Genomic DNA, 22,405 nt, shown 5'->3' with positions numbered 1-22,405 from the left:
AAAATACTTGGGAATTGCTACTAACGGGAACATCAAATCCAACAGAGCAAAACAGGCTTTATTCTGCATCAAACCCTCAAATGAAAGTAATTATTTTAAAGGTCTTGTACTGCTTTTGGCTGAGATAATTTTTCATAGTAACTTCTGTGGGGCTATGTTTTGAACTTTTGAAGAAAACAGTGTTGATATCACACCAGGGTTTTAGTTATTGTTTTAACAGCACACCAAGGCCTTTCCTGCTTCTCACCCTGCCCCACCAGTGAGTGGGCTGGGGGTGCACGAGGAGCTGGGAGGGGACACAGCTGGGACAGTTGACCTCAATTGACCAGCAGGATATTCTATACCATATGGCATTGTGCTCAGCATATAAAGCTGCAGAAGAAGAAAGAGGGGGGGATGTTCAGTGATGGTGTTTTGTTTTCTGAAGTAACCGCTAACACACAATAGAGCCCACAGATAGATAGAACACATCAGAAATGCAGCAGCCCCAGCCAGAAGAAACAACCAAATAAGGCTTCCTTGTATTCATTTTCAGAAACCCCACTGTTATTATTTTATGTTACATTTCCCAGTATTGGATGCAGAAAAGAAAGTGAAACACAAAGATGCTTATTCCAACCAAGGAGGGAAAGCCAAGTGTAACAGGGGTGTGTCACTATTTACTTCAGCGAGCATGAAAGATTCCAGAGTGACAACAAAACAAGAAATCTGAAGAGGTGGTGCTTGTGTGAAAGACAGCGTGAGGGACAGAAGTATTCTTGAATGTGTAAGAAATAATGCTCGACACCACTTGTCAAAAAAATATTTTAATTTTAACAAAAGCCCAGCATGATCGGTCTCACACATCAGAAGTTATGGAGTGACATGTAATGTATTCAGGTGTCCCCATCGAAAGGATCAAGTCCATACCAGAGGATCATTTCAGTTTCCACAATTGTTATGCCTTATATAAAAATATTTCCAATTTCATATTTAATATCAGCGTTATCTGTTCAACATAAAGTGCCATGTTGTAAGATTTTTTTGATCCTAAATTATTTTTCAAATAGTAGAACAGAATATGTTTGATACAATAACAAAAACATTTTTCTCCCCCTTTGCAAAGGAAAGCTTAGTAAGTTACCTCTAAAATACTTTCACAAATCATTACAGCATTTGCACAAAGTAGTCATATAATAATGACATTAAGATGTAGAAATGAGTTGATATGACAAATTCCACTGTCCTATATAGGGATCTGCCTCTAAGGAGTCTAAATTATCACATTCTTTACTCTGTCAACTAGGTAATATTTGCTCACTGTAAAATCAACTTAATTGTTCACAATCACTTTTGGATATTTGTGAACTTAGCACATCGGAGATGAGAGAGGATGTAAAAAGGTGCTAATTGATTTATTGTGATTGTATATGGCTTATTTTAATGGAGAATTAATTATACACACCTTTAATTAATTTCATTCTCTACAAGTCGTGAATCATCTGTGTCCTACTGTATTATTTCTTTCACACTTTTGGGTTACTAACCCAAAATTTCTGCGTGAGGCTTCCAAAACCAATAATCTCCCCAGTTCTACTGTTAAGGGTAATAAAAGCTGATACGTTGCTATTTTATCAGACTAATAAAGCTGAAGATTTTACAGTCTTAATCAGAAAACATTTACCCTTTACAACATTATAATTGAATTCACAAACCACTACTCTTCTTATACTAAAGTCAGATACTTTAGTTATTACCACCCTATATCTATTAAAGAGTCGGGGTATATGGCCACTGCCAGCTGAAGAGTTATGAAGAACTTACAATGAGGTGTACGTGCAGTTTGCATAAACACAATTGTATTCTATAGCACACTCAATACAAGTAGCAAAATAGAAAAATGGCTCAAATGAGTGTATTAGCATGCAAAGAAAATTCTTAACAGAATTTGGGAACTCAGCATATCATTTGCCATTGTAATACAGGCCACACTTTCCATTCCACAGTCAGCTGAGCCATCCTGTATTACTTTGCCATAAAGATCTAAACTAAACTGGTATTAACAATAAAATAAAATTGGAGAGTGCTCAGATATTATTTAATGAAGGTATTGAAAGGTTTAGAACTGCACTAATCCTTCAGTTTCCAGTAAACACAGACTTTCTGAATGAAGACTGTCAGACAGACATCTTCCCAGAGTCACGTCCAGTTAATAAAATTTAGTTAAGGCTTATACGCAAAGGTTTTTGAGTATGGCATGATTCAAATTGTGCTAGTTAGTGAGAATATACATTTGCTTCAGAAGAGTTATATGAGCTCATTAACAATGCAAGGTGGTTTTTTTGCATTATTAATTCAGCTCTATAATACCTACAAAAAAAAAAAAAAATCTTTCCTGAAACAGCCAAAGTAATTCATTTGTATACCAGCATCACCAAGGATCTTCTTCCACCTACAAGGAGTAAGAATAAAAGTGAAATTGAATGCCTAAGTGTTGACTGCGCTAAAACGTATTCAAAAGTTTTGAAGACTTAGTTTCATGCAGACAATAGAATACAATTTCTCTGTACTTCAATATCATAATTATAGCTTCAAAAGGAATGTTGTTTTGAAAATACTAAGCAATATCACTGCAATCCCATTAATACAGCTTCATAAATGCTGAAGTATTTCACTACTTTTAACTATTAGACCAAAACATCATCTGTCTTGCAATTAATTCAAACAATGGCCAGTAATTGTGCCCACTCTACAGGAGTTCTTCCTCCCAATAAACTGTATTTAACCTGAGGTACAACTGCAGTTAACCATAGATAGTTCTAGAAATATCATATTGTTAAGTAGTGGATCTCACATTATCTTACTTCAGACACTGCATCCAGTAGACTACTTAAGACATAAATGTGTATAAAAAACAGAGGTAATATACACAGTTAATAATAAGGAGAAGTTTTACAGGTTTCAAATATAATGAGATTAAGCATACAAAACTCAAGTACCTACTAAGGCTTGACACTGTAATATTCTTCTGGTGTCACAATTTTCAATCCACCAAAGTAGTCGAGGACCCAAATATTGGTGATGTTGAATTTGGCAAAGAACCAGTTATGATCCTTAGGCCAAGTTTCCATTTCAGGGTGGCGACTGAATAATGCTTTCTTTGCTAAGCCCGCTTCTGAATCATTCACCTAAACAATAACCAGCAAAATATTACAGTAAGATATGGTCATGTGAAGACAAATTTCATCTAAAAAACCCCACTGCTGCCTGCAGTGTGCTTTTTTCAGTTTAGCCACATCTTGTCCCAAAGGACTCATTACTGGCAGAGTCCACTCATCTTCAGTGTGATGTACAACTGTACACAAAACAGACTAAAACTCCAAGGTAGTTGATTTTAGTATTAAATCAAAATAGTACTTTTAAAGTAGGCATAAGCAAGAAAGTACTTAATCAACACAAGAATAAATCTTTCAACAAGTCACCAAAGAGAGAAGTATGGATTCCTGCTGAATTATTACAATGCAATATTTTAGGTGTAATTTTACCTTGTCTGCACTGCTCACTCAGACACAAACAGATCCAAACATGTTCAGATGCATGCAAACAAATACATATACACACAAATACAATGATACAACAGAATCTACAAGAGAAAGGAAGATGAAATGTGTGACTGCATTTAATATACAATGTGCAAACATTTAAAGGGTTAAATCAATAAGTTCTATCTCCAGGTTTAGTACAAGAGGAACTCAATAAAATAAACAATCCCATGATTGATGAGAAACTCATGACAGCAATTAAAGGACTGCTGGAGTGTGATGTCCAAATACCTGAGGTGTGAAAACACCAAAGAAGAATTTAGATTATCATACAAGAGAGACTAATGATGATTAATCCTCATCCTCAATCATTACCCTCAATAATGGGATTAAGATCTTCAACGAATAACACGTGCAGTTCTAAATGCCTTCTATGGGACACCAAAGTACTGGTGCACAAAAGAACGCCATCAGGTAACACAATGCACTTCCTCAGTCTCTAACATCTGTAACTTTATAGCTGTGGTTAATATTTACTTCAGTAAAGTTTTGGAAATGCATGTCACACTACAGGGACTTTGACACTTCATTTACAAGAAAATTGTCTTAGACTTTTTAGTTTCAAAACAGGTCTAGAGGAATGAAGGGGATTTCCTTCATTACAGTATCGTCCTCCCAAGTTCCTTGCTTGATACATACTAAAATAGCTCCTGAAAATATCAAGTGGTAGCTTCATTTTCCTCACACAAACTGTGAGGTAGCCTTCTGGTATCAGAGCACATAATGTCTCTTCATATACTTTCACACTGAAATTCTAACCTTCGTCTTCTCTGTCCACTAGACAATACTATTTGATGCGCACACTCTTGCCCAGTGTCAACTTTCAGCTGCTTACCTTCACAATACTTCCACAGAAGATTATGTGGGCACAGAGAGGATTCTGGGGATCATATCTGTGCTTCTTGCAGTAAGGTGTCTGTGCCAAAGACACAGTTAAGGAAGCATTTGAATTGATCTGAAATGCAAACAGTAAGACAACTGGTTTACATACTTTCGCAGAAAAATGTCATACCCATCATATTTTCAGCTTTTGGTACTTTATTCAGCTCAGTATCACTGGTAAAAATAACAAAGCTGTCACGATCTTTCCCTAACTGTATCTGAAAGCCTACTCAGATGAGCTCTGATCTGAAAGAAAGCTCAGTTTAGAAGTGTGCTGAAGTTTCTCCCCATAAAATGCAAACCTCACAAAACAACATTCCTTAAAACTCTGAATTCAATATACAGTCTAGCTATTTCACATTCAAATTATTATATATACCATTTTACATACATACATACAGGACAGTACAAAAGACAAGGACGTACAGTGAAATTCATTAAGTTAATTCTGGTGGAAGGACAAAGGGTTACTGAAAAGGTAACCAACTGAGTTTCACAACTGTTGATAAAATTTGTCAAAACAAAACCAAACACACACTCCCAACAAAACGAGCCTCCCAGCTGCCTCCAAACCGGTCAGCTCTTTTGAAGTTATAATTGAATCTTTTAAAGTTAGGTTTAAAAAAATCTTGAGTATTTAAGACACCTAACCTGAAGAATTAAAGAATCTGTATTGTTTTTCTAAAATTAATTTGGTGAACACAGCTTGGAAAAGTACTGGTGCAGAACAGGGTTGCCTATCGTGGAACATCACATACTAAAGTTCACTATCTCTCAGCAAAGAAAGTTCATGGGAAATTTCATTAAAAGAGCCCATCTCAAAAGGAACCCCTGAAAAGTCACTTAAACCCTGCACACAGTACTGCTGGACTGATTAAACCGGAGCGACCCCGTAACAGATAGGAAGTTGCTTAACTACAAAAAAGCTGACTCATGATTATTCAGCACTATCTCCTACCAGACATCTCCCTTACACGTGACAGTCAAATGTTTCTGCCCTCTAACAGCAGAATAAGGATCTGTTGAGGAGCCTTCTGAAGGAAAATGTTCATTAGCAGTTTATACCATTATTTTTACATTATTCTGAAAACACAAGCTTATGTATGGGGTGGAGAAGATTACACAAGATAAATTAGTTTTTTTTACAGCACACAATTAAACTCTTCGGAAGTAAAAACTAAACCTTCACAGGGAACAAAAAAAGGTTTATGGTAAAACAAAGTCTGAAAAAATTCCATTATTTAAGTTTTGTGTTTTACTAATACTATAATAGTTACTAGAGAGAAAAAAAAAAAAAAAAAGCTTTCTAATAAAAGAGGCATACAATCGCTATTTCCCTTACTTTTTCGCCAACTCGCCCCTGACCACAGCCAATTACACACACTCGGAGCCTCAGCATCAGTCTGCTGCCTTTCATGGTGCACTTGCCTTTACAGTAAACTCCAGAGATTGAATTACTCTTCCTTCTGTAGTCTGTGTAGAAGCCCTCTTTGCTCAAGCCCCACATTGCCATTTTCCAGAGCTTTTGACGTGTTTTTGAGAAGTTCTCCCTGTTTAAATATTTTGTGGCCCCTCATTTCCTTGGTCAGTGCTCCTAGAAGCTTCAGCCACTTCCTTTACCAGAGTGCTGCTTAGAAATGTTTCTGACCACGATCAGCAAGAACTTCTCAGGAGGACTACTGAGTGTCCACGCAGAGAGCACCACCTCACATTTAGATGATGAAGGGCTAATAGTTGTCCCTAGGGTTCACAAGTGGGGTGACACCCGTGGCACAGCCAGTGAGCACCACTGCTTTACCTCCAGAAAATGCTGGTGCGAACCGCGATTCCTACAAAGGAAATTCCAACCGCTACTTGCTACTGAGATTAAAAGCTCAGGCAACAGAGGAAAATATAACATCGCACTAGTAACCTGCATACTTTAAAGTCTCCTTTATTGGGGTCGCTATTTATATCGGGATAGCCCTCCCAGCCCTCCTTCCCCGGCTGGGAGACAAGGCAAAACCCCCTCGCCCTTGGCCGAGCCTCGGCTGCTGCCACTCACCACCAGGTCCTGCACGGAGATCTCCATGTCGGTCAGGTAAAGGTAGGGGACGCCGCTGCCGCTGAGGCGCCCGGGGGGCCCGTCGCTGAGGGAGAAGATGTTGGCGAAGGGGCGGCCGCGCAGCCCCTCCTGCGCGGAGAGCGTGGCCAGCGCCCCCCAGTCGCAGTTGTGCAGCACGAAGCGCGCCATGCGCGCCGCCTCCTCCGGCGGCGGAATGGCCCCGCCGGCCGCCAGCAGCAGCACCGCCGCCGTGCACAGGAGCAGGGACCCCGCCATCCCGCACCCGTCCGCCATCGCTACCGACTGCCGGGCACCGCAAACACCGGCCCACACGCACCCTGCCCCGCGCGGGGAGGGGCGGACCCCTCAGCTCTCTGCCAATCGGAACAAACCTGCCCGCCTTCCTTCACCAATGAGGGCACGCCGCGGACAACCTTGCGAGTGCGAAATTACCTTGTCCGCTGTCAGCCAACGGGCTCGCGATGCCTGCTCTCCTCAGCCAATGAGAGCTGCTGGGAGGCGGGGACTACCCCACCCGCTCCCGTGAGTTGTAAACAACCTCTGACAGCTTTGCCCCGCCGTCGCGATCGGAGGGAGAGGGGGCGGAGCCACGCCTAGCCCAGCAGCCAATGAAAGGCCTCTTCAGAACTCTCTGCCAATCATGTTTCGCGGGCGGCCGGTAGGAGCGGCTCGCTCCCTCCCGTGACTTGCATGGGGGCGCAGTAGCAGCCGTTGGGCTGTGGGGGGCGCTGACGGGACGCGGCCATCCTGGAGGAAAACCCGGTCATTTAATTACACCGAACGGGGTGTGTCTGAAAGTGATTCGGACCCTAAAGCTCATAGGATCATCTGCCACTGCGCATAGCTGAAGTCCCACCACTTAAAAACTGCAGGATATATGTCAAAACCACCTCTTCTACAAGACCTGGTTTTGCTAGTTGAACAACCTCCTGGCCTTCAATGCATCGCTTACAGGGTAAATAGTGCGGTATGCCTCATTCTGTCTGTGGCCTTGTGCTCAGTCACCTCACAAAGATTTGTATAAAGAAATCTTTTTAACTGGGGTAATTTTGAAACTTTGTTCAACTTCTCTCAAGAGATGGGAGCTTTCAGTTTTTCCACTTCAATCTTACCAAATATGTCAACTCTATGTACATAGCATTGTACTCTATTAGCACAAAGAAACACGAATTAAGTTTGTGTGAATATCATTTGTCCCCAGGTCCCCAGTAGCACCCATAGCTGATAGCAGGCCAGACGAATGAGTTTGTTGGGGTGAATTCAGGAAGGCAAACACATCACGCATCCATTCCCTACCATTTATGTGCTGTCCTGTTGTTGCAGTACATGCAGAACAAAATAATTTTTCCTCCAGTGTTCCCCTTGCCTGCAGGGCACACACAGGGCCCAGCTTTCCCTCCCTGGCACCAACACACGGAGCCTTCCTCTGCTGCTGCCCTCTCCTGCCAATGCTCAGAAGAAACCCGTGGTTTGTTATAACTGAAAAGCAAAAAAGGGCTGCTCTGAACCCCTGATGTAGAGTCACCCAGCTCAGGGAGGCAGCTGAGCTTGCGAGTAGCAACTGCTACAGCAACGAAGTCAGGCAATACAAGCAGCTTTGTTCATGGTAGGGGCACAAAGGCAAACTGCTAAGGAGAAAAATAGGGCAAGAAAAGGAGTGAGGTGTGAGGTAAGAGGCTACGCAAAAGGTTGATTTTATGTATGTAGGATTACACAAAATATTTAGATGCGGGGCCAGAATGGAGCATATCAAAGGGAAAAAGCAGCTGATCTGCAGGAGTGAAAAGAGTAAGGAAGAATGGGATTTAAATGGTCTAGAGGAAACAGCTTAGGAAAGAGAAAAGGATGAGGAAGACAAGCTGCAACAAACGCTTTTTGTTAGAGATTTTGCTAACTAAAACTGAGACATTATAGCTTCCTTTATTCCCTCCCCACCAACCCATGCATGCATACACAGAAATGTCTTGTTCCTCTCAATTTTCAAGCAGCCCTGCCCTCTGAGAACCTGGGGAGGGGTCAGTATTTACTTGATGCAGTCAAAGGGTCGAGTGGCAGAGGGAGGTGGGGGGTATAAGTGTGTGAATTATCTTACTAGGGAATAGGAGAGTGTGACAGGGAGCAGCCAGGACATGGTTGGTGGGATCAGAACAGGAAAAGGGTATGTTGTGGAGAGTATGTGGAAGTAACATATGCCACAGGGGAAAAAAAGGATGGAAAGGATAGAAGATAAAGGGGATGTGGAAAGAAGAGCTGGCAATTCTTTTTTCTTTTGTTTCAGAAAAGAAATATGCAGACAGGATAAAAATTTTTCTGTTCTGCAGTTTTGATTTATTAACAGTGTGTATTTGCTGAATGTGGCTGTCCCTCCTTTGCCAGGAAGGGTACATGCTTCTGGAGCTGCACGGCCTCTGTGGCAAGAAAGTCAAAGTGACCTTTGTGGAGATTGCAGAAGATCATCCCCCACTCCCCCTGCCACTACTGGGACCATGCAGTGGAATCTCAGGGACCAAGAGAAAACGACCCATTCAAACAAAGTCTGCCAAGTTTTCCTCACCTCCTCCTGCCCCTACAGCCTTGTGGCACATCTGCAGCCATCCCAGTCTGCAGCTATCCTAGCCTGCAGCTGCCAAGGGGTGCTGCTGCCCAAACCCAGCCTCCTGCAGGATTTGGGTTGATGAGTCTGGTGGGAATTCAGCACTCAACAGGATTTATGGAAGCAAACAGAATTGGCTTTCTGCTACAGAAAGCAGGATTTATTAGGCTGAGTACTCTCTGCAGTGGGCAGTGCACACCAGTGTATAGACTGTCTTGCACATTGCACCAGACAAAGGGAGCTTGTTTTGGTCCCACCTTTCTTGGATGTGTAGTATCGGGTGAACCTGTAGGGTAAGGGATAAGGTCTTTAATTCTTTCAGCTTGCTCTGAAATTATGTGATACAAAGTAAATCTCCAGGCTCTCTCACTTCCTCAGCTAGATCTCAGAGAAAGGAGAAGGATTCTCTCTGTTGTGGTGCAATAAGCTTAGGGGCTCCTAGCATCCTTGCATAACAAGGTCAAGAAAGTATTGCTAGCCACTAGTTCTCCTTTTCAACTCATATGCTTGTTTACATTACAAAACCAGTAAGTAGACAGTAATATCTCACCAGAGATTGAGCCAGTTTACTCCCTCCAGGGGCTGGCCAGTTCATGGAACAATCTTAATTTCAGTGTGGTTTACATGCAATGGTCCACAGGCTGAATCTGGGGGCTGTGTTTCCAGAGAACATATATTTTAGCCAGAAAGTGGGCAAGATCTCCATCCTGGCAAGTGTATCATCATGCTCTGTCTGTCCTCTTCATGGCTGGTCTTGCCTTGAGCCAGCTCTTCCTTTAGACATCACGGTTGTTTGACAAGCCAGGCAAGGTTTCTCTTCAGACACACAGTCTACAACGCGCTGGGCCAGGCTTCCTGTCTAGATCATGCAGTCTGCCCATGAACAGAAGCCTTTCTTTGTACAGATAACACTCACGGGTTGTGCAGTCTTGCTGTGTGTAGCACTTGATTTCTGAGCCAGGCCAGCTCTCCTCAGCCAAATGACAGCCAGAGTGATTAAAGTCACTTGCTGCTGTGTTTGACAGAAGCAACTGACCTGAGTCAGCTCTGGCAAAAGCTGAAGTACTCAGTGCTTTGAAGTTCCAAAGCTCGGTGCCACATGAGACCCACCATGCAAATTGTTTCTAAAAATGTCAGTCAGATATCCTCCTGAGGAGATATTGGCCCTGCCAAACAATGCAGTACTACTGCTATTGGGAAATGGCACACCACACAGGCCTTTGTTGAACACAAAAAGGTGTTGGGTACTTGTGCATAATGCATTTATTTGTTCTTGTCCTCAAAGTTCCTGCGTTAACTTGGTTGGGAGTTTTGTTTTTAACTGTGTAGTTTTTTAAAAGATAGGTAAAATGAATATGGCACTGTCCTGGTATTCAGCTAAAAGTCCTTTACCTTTTTAAGAGCCACCACACAGGCAGTGGCAAGGCAAGCTTGCTCTGAGCATAACCTGTTAGGGACCAGAAATGTTGTTCCATTTTCAGTCAGAAAATCTTGCTGTTCAGTCAGAGCTTGGGCTGCATGCTGAGGAAGCTGTTACAAGGACCAGCTGTGACACCACTTTCTAGGTTGCTAGAAGATGGGCAGCAGGACTGGCCTGAGAACAGCAGAATCAAAACCATGGTTGTATCCAGCACTGATACCTGGAATTGTTTCAGTGCCCATATTCTGACTATAACTTTTTGTTTGTATATATTGAGCCTTGCTGTGTATGTACCTACCAGTAACTGGTAGAGGAACTGTTCCATCTAGAAGCAAGCTGTCAATAGCTGATGCTGATAATATTTGTCCCATCACTCTATTAATCTAATGGGATGCAGCCATGCCTCTTAATACCGCAGCTCAGTTTGTTCTCTGAGGTCAGGCAGATCAGCAGTGAAGGAAAAACTCTCCAAAGAAATTCAGGTGCCGCAAGAGAAGACACTAGCTACCTGTACACTGCACATCAGCCCCAGGTGGCCTGGTATGAATGAGGGTGGTCTACCTCAGCATGATCTCATTACTAAGAGCAGATCCACTCAGGCAAGGCATGGCAGGTGAAATGCTCCCTGTACTACATAGCATTTTCCTAATTTTACTTTGCTTAGGGACAGGCTTTTGCCCAGAGCCTGAGATTTAAGAAGCCTGGTTAATCTGAATCTTGATGTTCTCACTCAGGCACAGGCTGACAGGAACATGTGAAATGATTCATCTTTCAGTTAATCTCTGTCACCTACTTTTTTATGTGGCCACAGCACAACACACAGTCTCACACACCCCATCCAATACAGTTTACAAGAATCACAATCGTGTCCTCTTATTTAATTCAAGCGTCTTTGGTAAGGGGGCTTTCCCATCCACATTGATCTCCAGGGGTGTGCAGTGCTAGGCAAGCGAGGCCGTGTGTACACACGTGGGTGCTGGCTCGTGAGCGTGCGTGTGTGCGCATGTGTGCTCTCAGATGTGCTTCACTGCAGCTGCAGAATTACAGCAAAAAAATGTTGATGGTACAAAGCGTTCTGTCTGACTTCATTTCCTGCTGATAACTCCCCGAAGAGGAGGGCGAGGCTTAGCGTCCACAGTGTTAGTTTAAGACTGAGGGACAAGGGCAGGGTCGGCAGGAGCAGATACTTCAGAACAGGGGTAGTAGAATGGTGGGTTCAAAAAGCAAGTTTCCCATAGAAAACACTGTTCACGTTCACTTCCTGTCAGCTTGCCATTGTTGGAGGAGCTGATGTGCAAACCTATACCAAAACAGGATGCTGGCTTTTAGAGTTGATTGATCTTCAAAATGCAAGTGCTTTTTTTTCTGTGGTTACCCTATCCCCCTTTTTTTCGGTTGAGAATTGAGTTGAGTGGTAACAGGAAGGGTTGAAATCCCATTTTCAGGGGGTCAAAAGCCCAACGTGGTCACAGCTGCTTGTTAATAGTATGTATTTTGGAAAAGGATGTGAATAGCAGCAGCCAAATCCAGACAGACAGGTGGACAGAACAATCTCAGATCCTGGCACTGACAGGTGAGCTCTACTAAGCCCTCAGTAAATGCCTTAAGAAAGCAGAGAGTTTCAATCTGTCTTGCAGGGACCCACAGCTCCCTCCACCCTTTGGTCACCCACCACCCTGACAAACATACCTTCCCAGATTCAGCACCCACACAGACACACCCAAATGAGATAGCTCTGTGGACACAAATATCTGAGTCAAAGTTTCAGATGCCCCCAAAACTTTCTTTCCAGAGTACTCTCTGAACAAAGGACTTCTGTGTCCGTGCATCTCTTCTCTGTTGACCTAACACTGTGTAGAGGCCCTGTTGTCCATACTTCATAGCTAAGATGCAAGAGGCCAGCAAACATTACAAATGGTGCTTCTGAGTGTGGCAGAAGTAGTTATGCTACCTCTTTTACAGGCATGCCAGGATGAAGGATTTTCTTGCACCTCTCCCCGACATGCTGCCCCTAGAAGGAGCACCAGTCATTTGGCCTGAAGCGAACTTGCCGTTTTGGCCTCACACGCCTTGAAAAGAATCAGCTGGGAAGCTGCAAAATGCAGGAGTCCAAAAGCACAACATTTTCTCACTCAAATGAAATTTCCCCCTAGAGTCTGTTTTAATGGCAATCGTGATGACTGGATTTTTTTTCCTCCTGAGCAGGACAGATGTAGAAACTTATTTTTGCATACACAAAGAAGTTAGTCTCATAGACACTGCTATATCCCAGAAGGTCTGTAAGTAGAGATACACACAGACATGCAGAGAGTCACATTCTAAAATATCTCACACTCATACTTGCACGTATACATCATGTAAAACACCCGGTTCCTCAGTATAACCTCCCTTAATAATGTTTGTCACAAGGTTCTTGCAGTTAAAGCAAGTCAGTTGTTTGTTTCAGATTTTTTAGTGTTTTTCACTCCAGAAACAAGAAAGTCTAGAGCAAATCCACACCTCATGTCTTCCTGGCTGAGGAAAAAAGCATATACCACATTTCTGTGTATTCTCTCCTTGCTCCTTCAGGAAGAGAGATTTAGCATTAATAAACTGAATACTGTGTACCATGTTCAGAGCAATGGCATTTGGGAATCCTGTGGCAGAAAAGATTTGTCTTGTGGCAAGATATTCAGAGCAGAAATAAATACGGCGAAGAATTGTGGTGGGGCAGCTGCAACTACCTTTGCTTTATTAGTGAGGGTAAAGTGATACTATCTCTACGTACCAGTTTCCTTTTTTGTAGACCTAAGCAAACAGTTTCCTCCACAGAGGACAACTCCTGAAAGCAGAAAGAAAATGCTGAAATAGACCCTGCACGGCATGAAACAACCATTGGAAGTGTGTGATTTTGGTCACCCATTACATGGCAGATATCTTGGAAATGACGCTTGGTGATCAGTGCCCACAGTGAAATCCCTGAGCACGAAACCCTCCTTCTGTCCTGACAGCAGGCAAAGCTGCCCTCCCCACCTCACTCTGCTCCTCATTTCAGTTCCTGTCCCCTCTCCTAGCATGCCATTGTCAGGACTTTAAGAAATCAATAGGATTTCCAATCAAGAAGGAATTTCCTGTTTATTTTAGATTTTAAAACTATTTTCTGTAGTTACAGCATCTTCTGGTTGCTTACAGCAGAGGAGTTTCAACTAATCCAGTGTTTCAGCAAGAGAATATTAATTAGTCCTCTTGCCCAGTTTCCAGATTGCAACAACTCAGTCTATCATTCTTTTGGCTGAGGGCTGAGCAACCACCGTATATTGAATTTGGGAGATAATGAGATCATGATTTAAATCTGCTAATTCCACAGGAGTCCTATAACATGCAGTACAGCAACAGTTATCTATGCTGTAAGAACAACTGTGTCGAGACAATTTATTGGTGACAATAATCTGGGATTTCATGATGGTCACAGGTAAATCCATTCTGGAGTGTTTTCCTCCATAGAGAGCAGGGACTTGTGAGATGCTGCAGAGGAAAAGTATGTGTCCCTTTCGGAAAAGATGGTTAACCCTCTTCTTCCCCCACAGTATCATCCCAAAATGATGACAACATGACATTGTGTCACTTTGCAGCTGCATGTAAGGCAGGGGAGCCAGCAGAAGACAAAGGGAGCATTTCCAAATTCCTCTGCACCACCCTGCTCTCAGGAGGTGGGGACTGAAATTCTTGAGAAGGAGCATATGCAAACAGTTGCTAAAACAGGAATGAGATGTCTAGTTTACAACACTGCGATCAGAAGGGAAAGGGAAACCGCAGCAAAACATTCCCAAAGCTTATTTTTTTCCCATCTGAATTTTTCTACCACCACGGAAGCTTCTTGTTTCCAGTGCACAGCCTATTCTTCCCTGTGAAGGGAGAGAAGTACATCCTGCACCTTCTGACCTGGCAATGTGAGACACAAGTTCAGGGTGGAATGAGCTAGTTCTGCCTTACAGCTAGCCAGTGACACCTTGCATGGGGTCCCCCTGCTTGTGCCCACATTTGTGCAGGTCCCTTCACACTGGACCCCTGATCTCTTTTGGGGGATCACCCAGCAGCACAACAGTGCTGCTGACATTATGGCAACCCTGAGAGTCCCAGCCAAGCACCAGCATTCTGAAGCCTTAAACTCTGCTCAATTGCATTGATCACCTGTTCTCTGCTCCTCTTCTGCCTCTCCAACCATCCTAAAGGCAGTCCACTGCTGACTGAAATTACCTAAAAGTCCGAAGGAAGAGAGAAGGGAAGGTGCAGTTAGAGGCAAAAGATTCTCCTCAGAAATAAACAGCTTGGAAGAGACCTTGGTGAGGGAAGCATAGACAAGGGAAAGATCCAGTCAGAGATACCAGGGGAGCATCTGCAAGCAATGGAGAGAAATACAAGAAAAATGGGACAGGGGAGGAAAAAAAAAATAAGGTAAGGTGACAGAAAACACAGAGAGGGGAAAGAAAGGAAGGGGGAAAATGCACGTGGTGTCCCCAAGTTTGGGCACAGCACCAGAGTTTGCTGCTTGTTGTCTCATGAGCCCGGCACTTCGGGAAGGACAGTATCTGTTTAGATTTGTGTCTAAATATAAACCCCGATTGCCTTGCCTCCCCCTCCTCTCGCCTCCCTCCCTTCCTCTCACCCACCCGCCCTTCTTCCTTGTTCGTCGTGCAGGGCCACTCGCTGGGCTCTGTCAGTTTTCAAGCAGGAGCTCGGATGTTACATACCCTCCACGGCGGCGCGATTTTGCCCTGGCTCGGCTGAAGTTTTCCCACAGATAAGAGGGAAAGGGGTGGGGAAGAAAGATTGCCCCGAGGACACCTCTCTCTTGCAGGACATGGAGGTAAAGAAAAACTTTTATTTCCACTAGCTTGTGACTGGCTCCTCGATCTGCATTAGCTCCACCTTGCAAAGTGATTTCTCACTAAAGGCAGCTCAAAATATCTTTTAGTAGTGGTTCAGATAAATGTCTCTCCTTCCCACCCCCGCCTGGGCCATACACCTCAGAATGTTTCGTGAGGTTTAGTATGGATTTGGAAAACAGGGGGATGGTATGGGGAGAAATTACATCTGTGAAAGGGGAACAAGGAAAGACTGCTGCTTACTTTTTTTGTCTCTGAGGTGAGAAATGTAGTTAAATTTTTAAAGGCATCATTTTGAAAGGAGGTTTGAAGAATTCAGTAAAATTGGGGACATAAGGAAAACGAACAAGCCATACAGGATTAGTGGGCTCCCTGGGGCTGATCCCGACCCAACCCAGGCAGCAGCAGCTGTGATTTGGACCCAAAGCGGTGTGTCCCCCCCCGTTGCACGTGGACTGGGCAGTCTCACTTTCATTATTGAGAGAGCATTTTGAGTCGATAAAGAGGACCCAAGAACTCTTGCTTTGGCGAGCTAAATGAGCAGCACACCCCCGGAGGGTTTCCTCTGCCCTTTTCCCTATGTTGCGTCTCCCATGCTTCAGTAGAGCCAGACCTCTTATCTCTGGGTGGGCACAAGGCTGTTGGACAGGGGTGTAGAAGTAGGAGTCAGACTTCCCTAGTATTTAATTCAAAGCCTGCTCCTGTGCAGCACCCTCTTGGGCAAGGCAGTTCACCTCTCCTTGCGTCTTTGCCCATTCATATGATATAGGAGTGATGGTGCTTGCTTTCCTCATGTCAGACCAGATTCACCAGCTTTTCAAACAGTTTTTTAAGTGGCAGAGTTAAAAAAGAAAGTATTTATTTTTAGGAGGGGCACAAGAGATAGAAAGGCGATTACAACATTAACAAAACCTCAAATGACGAAAGAACACTTTTGGTATATTTCTCAGCTAAACACAGATCTTACTAAACACTTTCTATTATCTTCCCAGAGAAGTCTTTTTCTGCATCAGTGCAGCCCCAACAGCATGGGACATGCAACAAAGGCAGGGAACCATGTGCTTGAGGCACCGCTACAATTTTTCTTTGAAGATTTCCAGCACACAGCTCAGACGGGCAGTTCTGATAACGCCCAGGTGCTAACATCACAGTCCTTGTTATCTGTGCTGACCTGCCCTCCAGGCGAGGGTAAAGATCAGGCACATTCATGTCAAGAAATGTCCTCAACAGACTATCTAAACAGATTTTGGTGTGGAGAAGGACCAAGCAGTGATCAGACCAACTCAGTACAGAATCCATGCAGCATGACAGATATATAGCTTTATAAAGGTATTTAGGTTTGACAGAGCCTGTACCAGTAACTGTTAATGTTTGTTTTATTATTTTTCACCATATAGTATCCTGTGATGTCTGGGAGGGAAAGGGGAGTTGAGCTTTAACTGCTGTGCACAGAAGGCCACATAGGGAGCAAAGGCTAAATGAGGGCTGGAGCAGATATTTTGTCATGTTGACAACACTCTCCCCCACCCTCTCTCCTCTCCACACACAAGAGAACTGCACCCCTGGAGTATTTTCTGTTGTCTGCTGCAGCGGTGTTTCAGAGTAGAAGGGGACAGACCTGCCATTTCCTCTGGGAGACACGTGTGACAGGGCAGGTCTGACAGTCAGGAAGCTTATCTGAAGTATTTAACTTAAAACTTTCAGGCTCTTGATTCAGTTCCTTTACCTCTGTTTCCCACTCTTTTCCCACTTTACTTTGTTTTCTGATCATCTGTAGATTGCTGCATCTATTCTTATTTTTAAAACAGCTCAACTCCCAAGACAAACCACCTCCAAAACAGTGGTTAATATCCCAAAGGTAAGAAGATAGTAAAACAAAACAGAGCTAAGAGCAAAGACTTGAGTTCCCACCTGCCAATTCTCTGCTCTGTTTCTTCGTGAGAGCTTTTGACATGCAGCATGAGCAGGACCCAGAAACTCACTACAGCCTTTTGCTTTAAAAAACAGATTTAATGGTCCTGTGCAACAGGAACAAGAAGTTTTGTCATTTCCCCAATTGCTTCATCTGTGGCAGGCAGAGCTGCTCTGTCCTTTCCTGATGGCATAACTGGCAAACTCTTTGCTTTACTGGGACACATGAGGATTACCAGCATTAGGGAAAAAAGGGCAGAGGGCTGACCTAGCCAGCTGATTTCCATCACGTCTCTGGCAGGAAGTCCCTATTTTTGAAAAAGTCACAGAAGCAAGATAGTTGGGATCGCTTTCTTAGAGTGGTTTTGTGGTTTTGCTGCTCCTTAGGGGCTAGTACCTACATTCTTAGCCATTCTGCTGCCAGAAACGTGCCACATTGAAAGCAGTAACTGTAACCATTTAATATTCCAAAGAAGGAGAAAAAAGCAGCAAAACGCCGTTCTTGCAGTGCATGTAATTTTGTGAATCTGCTAATCTTCAGGCTGATTTTTTTTTTGTGGTGTGAAGACCAACTTCTTGATGCAAGATTGATCTGAGAATGTATTCTTTCCAGTGTTACATCCAATGGAAGGAACTTGAAATCATGAAGCTTGAATCACAGGCTGTTAACATGAAGAGTTCATACCAAAAATTTGTAAAGCTGGCACTGGTGAAAGCTCAGCCACTTGTGAAAAAGCAGCCACTAAACCTTCACTGCTCTCATGGTACAGAAAGGATCAGAAATTATTGTGTTAGTTTGTTAGTTTACACCTTCGGAGTTGGTTCAAGCTCTCTAATTCTCATAGCTGTACCAAACCTTGCTGAAGATGTTGCGAGTTAAGGCATCCACAGAAAGTGCCTGTGGCTTTTTGCAGCCCTTTTTCAACAGCAGTCATGGCATTCCTCTTCCCAGCCTCTCTGCAGGAGCTTGGGAGCGTGGGGACATTTGAACTTTGCTTGCACAGCAAGGGGAAGCAGTCCAAGACTGAGTTTCTCTTTGTTGGCCCCCCATGTGTGATGGGTTCCCTAAGCTTAGAAGGTGCAGCAACCAGGTTTATTTTGTGAAGGCTCCTCTCTTCTTTGTGCCTACCAATGGATTTACCTTATTTCTGTGACATCTCCAGTCCCACGTCTTTTCTGCAACTAGCTCCTGCTAGACCTTCATTTTGCCTGTTGCTACACCGGCTCAAGAGAGGGAAAGCTTTTTGAGGCTGAGAGCAGTTCTCTGCTCACTTTGCCACTTCTCTTCTGGGCAACCTACTGGACATGGCTCCAGCCCCAAGCTCTGTGGTCTCCCTACACCACAATGTCCTCATCTGGGACATTTGGGGAGTGATGGGGCCCCTGCTCTTTTCAGTAAAGCTCCGTCCTGTGTCAGGTGAGGATGCCACGAAGAGGTCCTGGGTCCTCCCTCCTTCAGCGAGCAGCAGAGCAGTGTGGAGAAAATTCCGGAGACCTCTGTTCCCCATCTCACTGAGAGACTGCAGAAACCTCTTGGGGTTCAACCATGTCCCCTCCCTCAAAAGGCAAGCTGAGAAGCCACTGCTTGCTTTGTGCTGTGGTCAGCCAGACATCACAACTGAGTACATTTCCAGGTCTAGCATCCCAACTGCTGTGTCCTCCCAGGACCCACAGGGGATGATGGCTCTGCCCAAACTACAAGGCAGCTTGCTTTCATACTGTCCCTAGGAAAAGTGCACTAAGAATATGTGTGACCTGTCACCCGAGAGGACTCAAGTGGTGGGGATAAAGGAAAGGGTACTTGGTAGAGTGTAGCCAAGAGGGCTGACGTTGGTAACCTTTATTGTCCTCATAGCAGCAGGACAGTAAGCCATGCAGAGGTGAGCCAGGCTGAGCGAGGTCCCTGCCCACCCTTGCAGCTGTGGAGCCAAGATTAAGTACAAGCATTACACCATGGTTAGCTCTGCCAGGAAACAATTTCCCTATCTCAGGAAGCTCTGCTGCTTGGCTTTCGTTCCAAAAGTTAGAACATTCCTTTTCCACTCTTTTTTCTTTTTGCTTAACAGAACATTTTAACCTCAAATATACTTGGTTTTGGTGTTTTCTCCCAGAATCATAAAAATGACACATTTGCACAGAGTGTCTGTGTAGACAAGGGCTAGAGTATTTAAATATGCTAGGAAAGGTACCATATGACCCCATTTTACTTCTCATGTCTGGTCAGATTTAGGACCTGCCTGACAGTAAACAGCATGTTTGCAGTAGAGGATCCTGGAAAGGATCAGGTTTGCCAGACTTCTACATCCCAGTGACTGGATGAGTCCTCCCTCTTGAAGGACAGAAGGGAACAAAACCAAACACCATGGGCTGTGCTGTGACCCTTTCTTGTATATAGCAGAGACCCCAGAGTAAATGGTTTGCATTTGCATTTGTGACGCTGTAAAGGAACGATTCTTCTGAACCACTCCTCCTTCTCACCTTTCATTGAGTATCCCAGGTCATGATGATAGCATTTTAGAAAAGCTTTCTTTCCTGTACTCCACAGTCTAACTGGCAGGCCATGTTACTGTTGAGCAGCATATTATGCATACCTTCTCATACTATCTTATACATTCGCAGGATCTGCTTATCTGAAGAACAAGGGAAAACATCAGCATTGCTTTAGTGATAGGTGTTGCCAGGAAAATGCTGGTGTTCGTCATGGAAATGACCAAGCCCATACAAACTAGGGATGGTTTTCCTTTCTGTTTCCACGTGGCTGGTTAACAGTTGTGGAGAGGTGGATGCTCCTTTTCCTAAAACACCAACTCTACAGCCTGCATTTAGGATCTGAGATGGCAGCTGTACCCAGCAGCAAGAGAACCTGTTTGGAGGACCTGTCTGTTTTACTGGTGAAGCCTTCTTGCTACCTTGCTACAATACCACAGGGACACAGCTTGTCTTGGTGACTTACAGACAACTATATGCCTTTAGCAGTTTGCAACACAGCATGCATAAGGATGAATTTGGTCTAGAGACAGGAGATCTGTTGTGCAAGGAGAAGTTAGTATTACGCATTCACTGCACAGTTGCTTCACACCTAGTTGTTGTCAGAGGCACAGGGCACTTCTTTCTTGTGGAGCCTGTGTAGGCTTGGATTTAAGTCTCACTTCATCCAAGCCACAATGTATCCAGCTATGAGTCTTATGCCAGAAATGTTTTTACATTAACATCAAGCCTGAGGCATATCTTTATGATATCTTATCATCACTATATGAATCCTGGTAATGTACTGACAAGCATGAGGCTTATCTGCCCCATTAATGCCCAATGAAGTTTTCACCTGTTAGAAAGGAAAGACTAAATTAGGCCAAATGAGCACATCACTTGTTGAAGCAAAGACCCAGACCTCACTTGTCAGATTGGCAGCCGGTATAGATGCATGCCCTTTTTCTTTTGATCTTCAGCATCAGATTTTAAAAGAGCTCAAGACCCACACAACAGACAGCAAGGTGGTAAGCTAGTTTTTACGTACAAGTGTCCTTACACAAACAAACCTTTTTACCCTTTCTGACACAGTGTTTTGGTCAGTGTGGATGACTAGTGGCCAATCTGCAAAGGATCCTGATTTACCACTGCCAGCTTCAACAGAGCCACTGTTCATCTCAGGCTTCTCAAATGCATGCTCTCAGCATGATTGGACCACAGCTCAGATTGTGCTTTTGTACAAGTAGATATGGCATGCAGTGGTGCTTTTCTGAGCATCTTGAAGTACTTCACAAAATATGGTCCTTTTCCCTTATGCTCTATCACTGAACCAAGCTACATGCTGCTTCTTAAGGCAAGAAATTTGCTGCTCACATAGATCATGGTTTTTCAAGTGCAGAGAATTAACACATGCAGTTTGGAAAGCCTCAGTATCCAAAGGATGCAGACCAATTACTTGTTCAGAGAAAGACACAAAAATACAGAGGAGAGGGAGAGCTGATCAGAAGAATGGAGTTAAACAAGTCAGCGTGGCTTTTCAGTGAGGCAGGGGACAGTAGCCTAAAACTTTGAACAGAAAGGAAACAGAATTAGTTAGTACATCGGAAAAGCAGTACACGTAGGAATAATGGGATCCAATTAAAAGGAAGATTTATACTTCACTGCATAGCAGGAAAGACTTCTAGCAGTGAGGTCTAGCGTTACTTGGAATAGCCTAGTGGAAACCGAATGTAGTGGAAACCTCTTTCCCATGAGAGATTCAAAAATAGACTGGACAGAGCATTAAAAAGATAATGTCAGGAGTGATCTTCTATTGCATTCAAGTAATAGTATTGAGAGGGCCACCAGAGGGACAGGACCATACTGTTTCTGAAGCCCTTCCACGTATGGGGCTGCTAGCAGAAGCTAGCGGCTATTCAGCATCAGGCCTCAAAAGCATTGATGATTCCTTCCTACTATACCACGTTGTTCAAGCCCTGCAAACTTCTACCTATGGGAAACTTAGGTCAAAATAAATTGGCATCATGTCTGCAAGAGTCTGGGAACTCTTCTTTTATTCCCTGTGTGAAACACAAAAGCAATTTTGTTTGTATTGTTTCTTCCTGTTTTAAGAATGGGTTTCTTTAACTGTGTACTGCAACAGCAATCATGGGTTATTCAAGTCAATAGTCTTGAAATACCTTTCTGCTGAGTGCCATGTTTCCTTGATATAAGTTCAGATGAAATGGGTCCTGTTTTCATATACACAGAGTTCAGCTTGTGTGCCAGGTTTCCTAGGAATTTCACCCCTTGGGCCCTGCAGTGAGCATGTGTTTAACTTTTGAAAAGTGCCTAGTGTAATTTGGCTGCCCACTTAGTCTTTACAGAGTGCTCAGATTTGTCAACCCTGTGTCCTCATGAAAATCCAGTGTTTTCATTCCAATTTTTCAGGCATCAATTCCCTATTAGAGGCAGAGGGGCTGTCCATGCAAACAAATGAAGGGATGCCTACTGGTCCCCTAGACAGCAGATGCCTGTAAAGAGGAGAGTGGAAGAAAAGGGGTGGATTGCTGAAGTATGCTGGAGCATGAGGTGGCAGGAGACATAAAAATATCAAGTCAGACAGGTCACCCATACAGAAAG

General features: G+C 43.8%; 2 protein-coding genes across 3 annotated transcripts in view; one reads left to right on the top strand and one right to left on the bottom strand.

The window, feature by feature from the left end:
- Nucleotides 1-790: 790 nt before the first annotated feature.
- Nucleotides 791-6,877, bottom strand: CREG1 (cellular repressor of E1A stimulated genes 1). 2 transcript variants are annotated; one of them, XM_005502613.4, is made up of 4 exons: nt 6,508-6,877; nt 4,417-4,536; nt 2,983-3,167; nt 791-2,431 (listed from the first exon to the last, which is right to left on the bottom strand). In XM_005502613.4, coding segments are annotated over exons 1-4 (600 nt in total). In that variant the 5' UTR covers nt 6,802-6,877; the 3' UTR covers nt 791-2,430. The 2 variants fall into 2 exon arrangements, with proteins under 2 accessions (XP_005502670.2, XP_005502669.2); XM_005502612.4 differs by having other exon boundaries at nt 2,979-3,167; nt 6,508-6,871.
- Nucleotides 6,878-14,818: 7,941 nt separating this feature from the next.
- The window catches only part of RCSD1 (RCSD domain containing 1), a 34,962-nt gene continuing 27,375 nt past the window's right edge, over nt 14,819-22,405 (top strand). Inside the window, exon 1 of the mRNA XM_005502611.3 lies at nt 14,819-15,387. Coding sequence (XP_005502668.2) covers nt 15,382-15,387 — 6 coding nt within the window. The 5' untranslated portion in view covers nt 14,819-15,381. The remainder of the gene's footprint in view (nt 15,388-22,405) is intronic.

Source organism: Columba livia, chromosome 1 (genome assembly GCF_036013475.1).
Source record: "Columba livia isolate bColLiv1 breed racing homer chromosome 1, bColLiv1.pat.W.v2, whole genome shotgun sequence".
Classification (NCBI taxonomy): domain Eukaryota; kingdom Metazoa; phylum Chordata; class Aves; order Columbiformes; family Columbidae; genus Columba; species Columba livia.
This window is presented reverse-complemented; position numbering and strand designations above follow the sequence as displayed.

What these genes read in the sequence shown, in the direction of transcription:
- CREG1 (XM_005502613.4), bottom strand. Translation starts at nt 6,801, where the DNA reads ATGGCGGACGGGTGCGGGATGGCGGGGTCCCTGCTCCTGTGCACGGCG. An exon ending in TCTCCGTGCAGGACCTGGTG is followed by an intron (nt 4,537 to 6,507) that starts GTGAGTGGCAGC and finishes TTTGCATTTCAG; the next exon opens with ATCAATTCAAATGCTTCCTT. An exon ending in TCTGTGGAAGTATTGTGAAG is followed by an intron (nt 3,168 to 4,416) that starts GTAAGCAGCTGA and finishes GTTATTGTTTAG; the next exon opens with GTGAATGATTCAGAAGCGGG.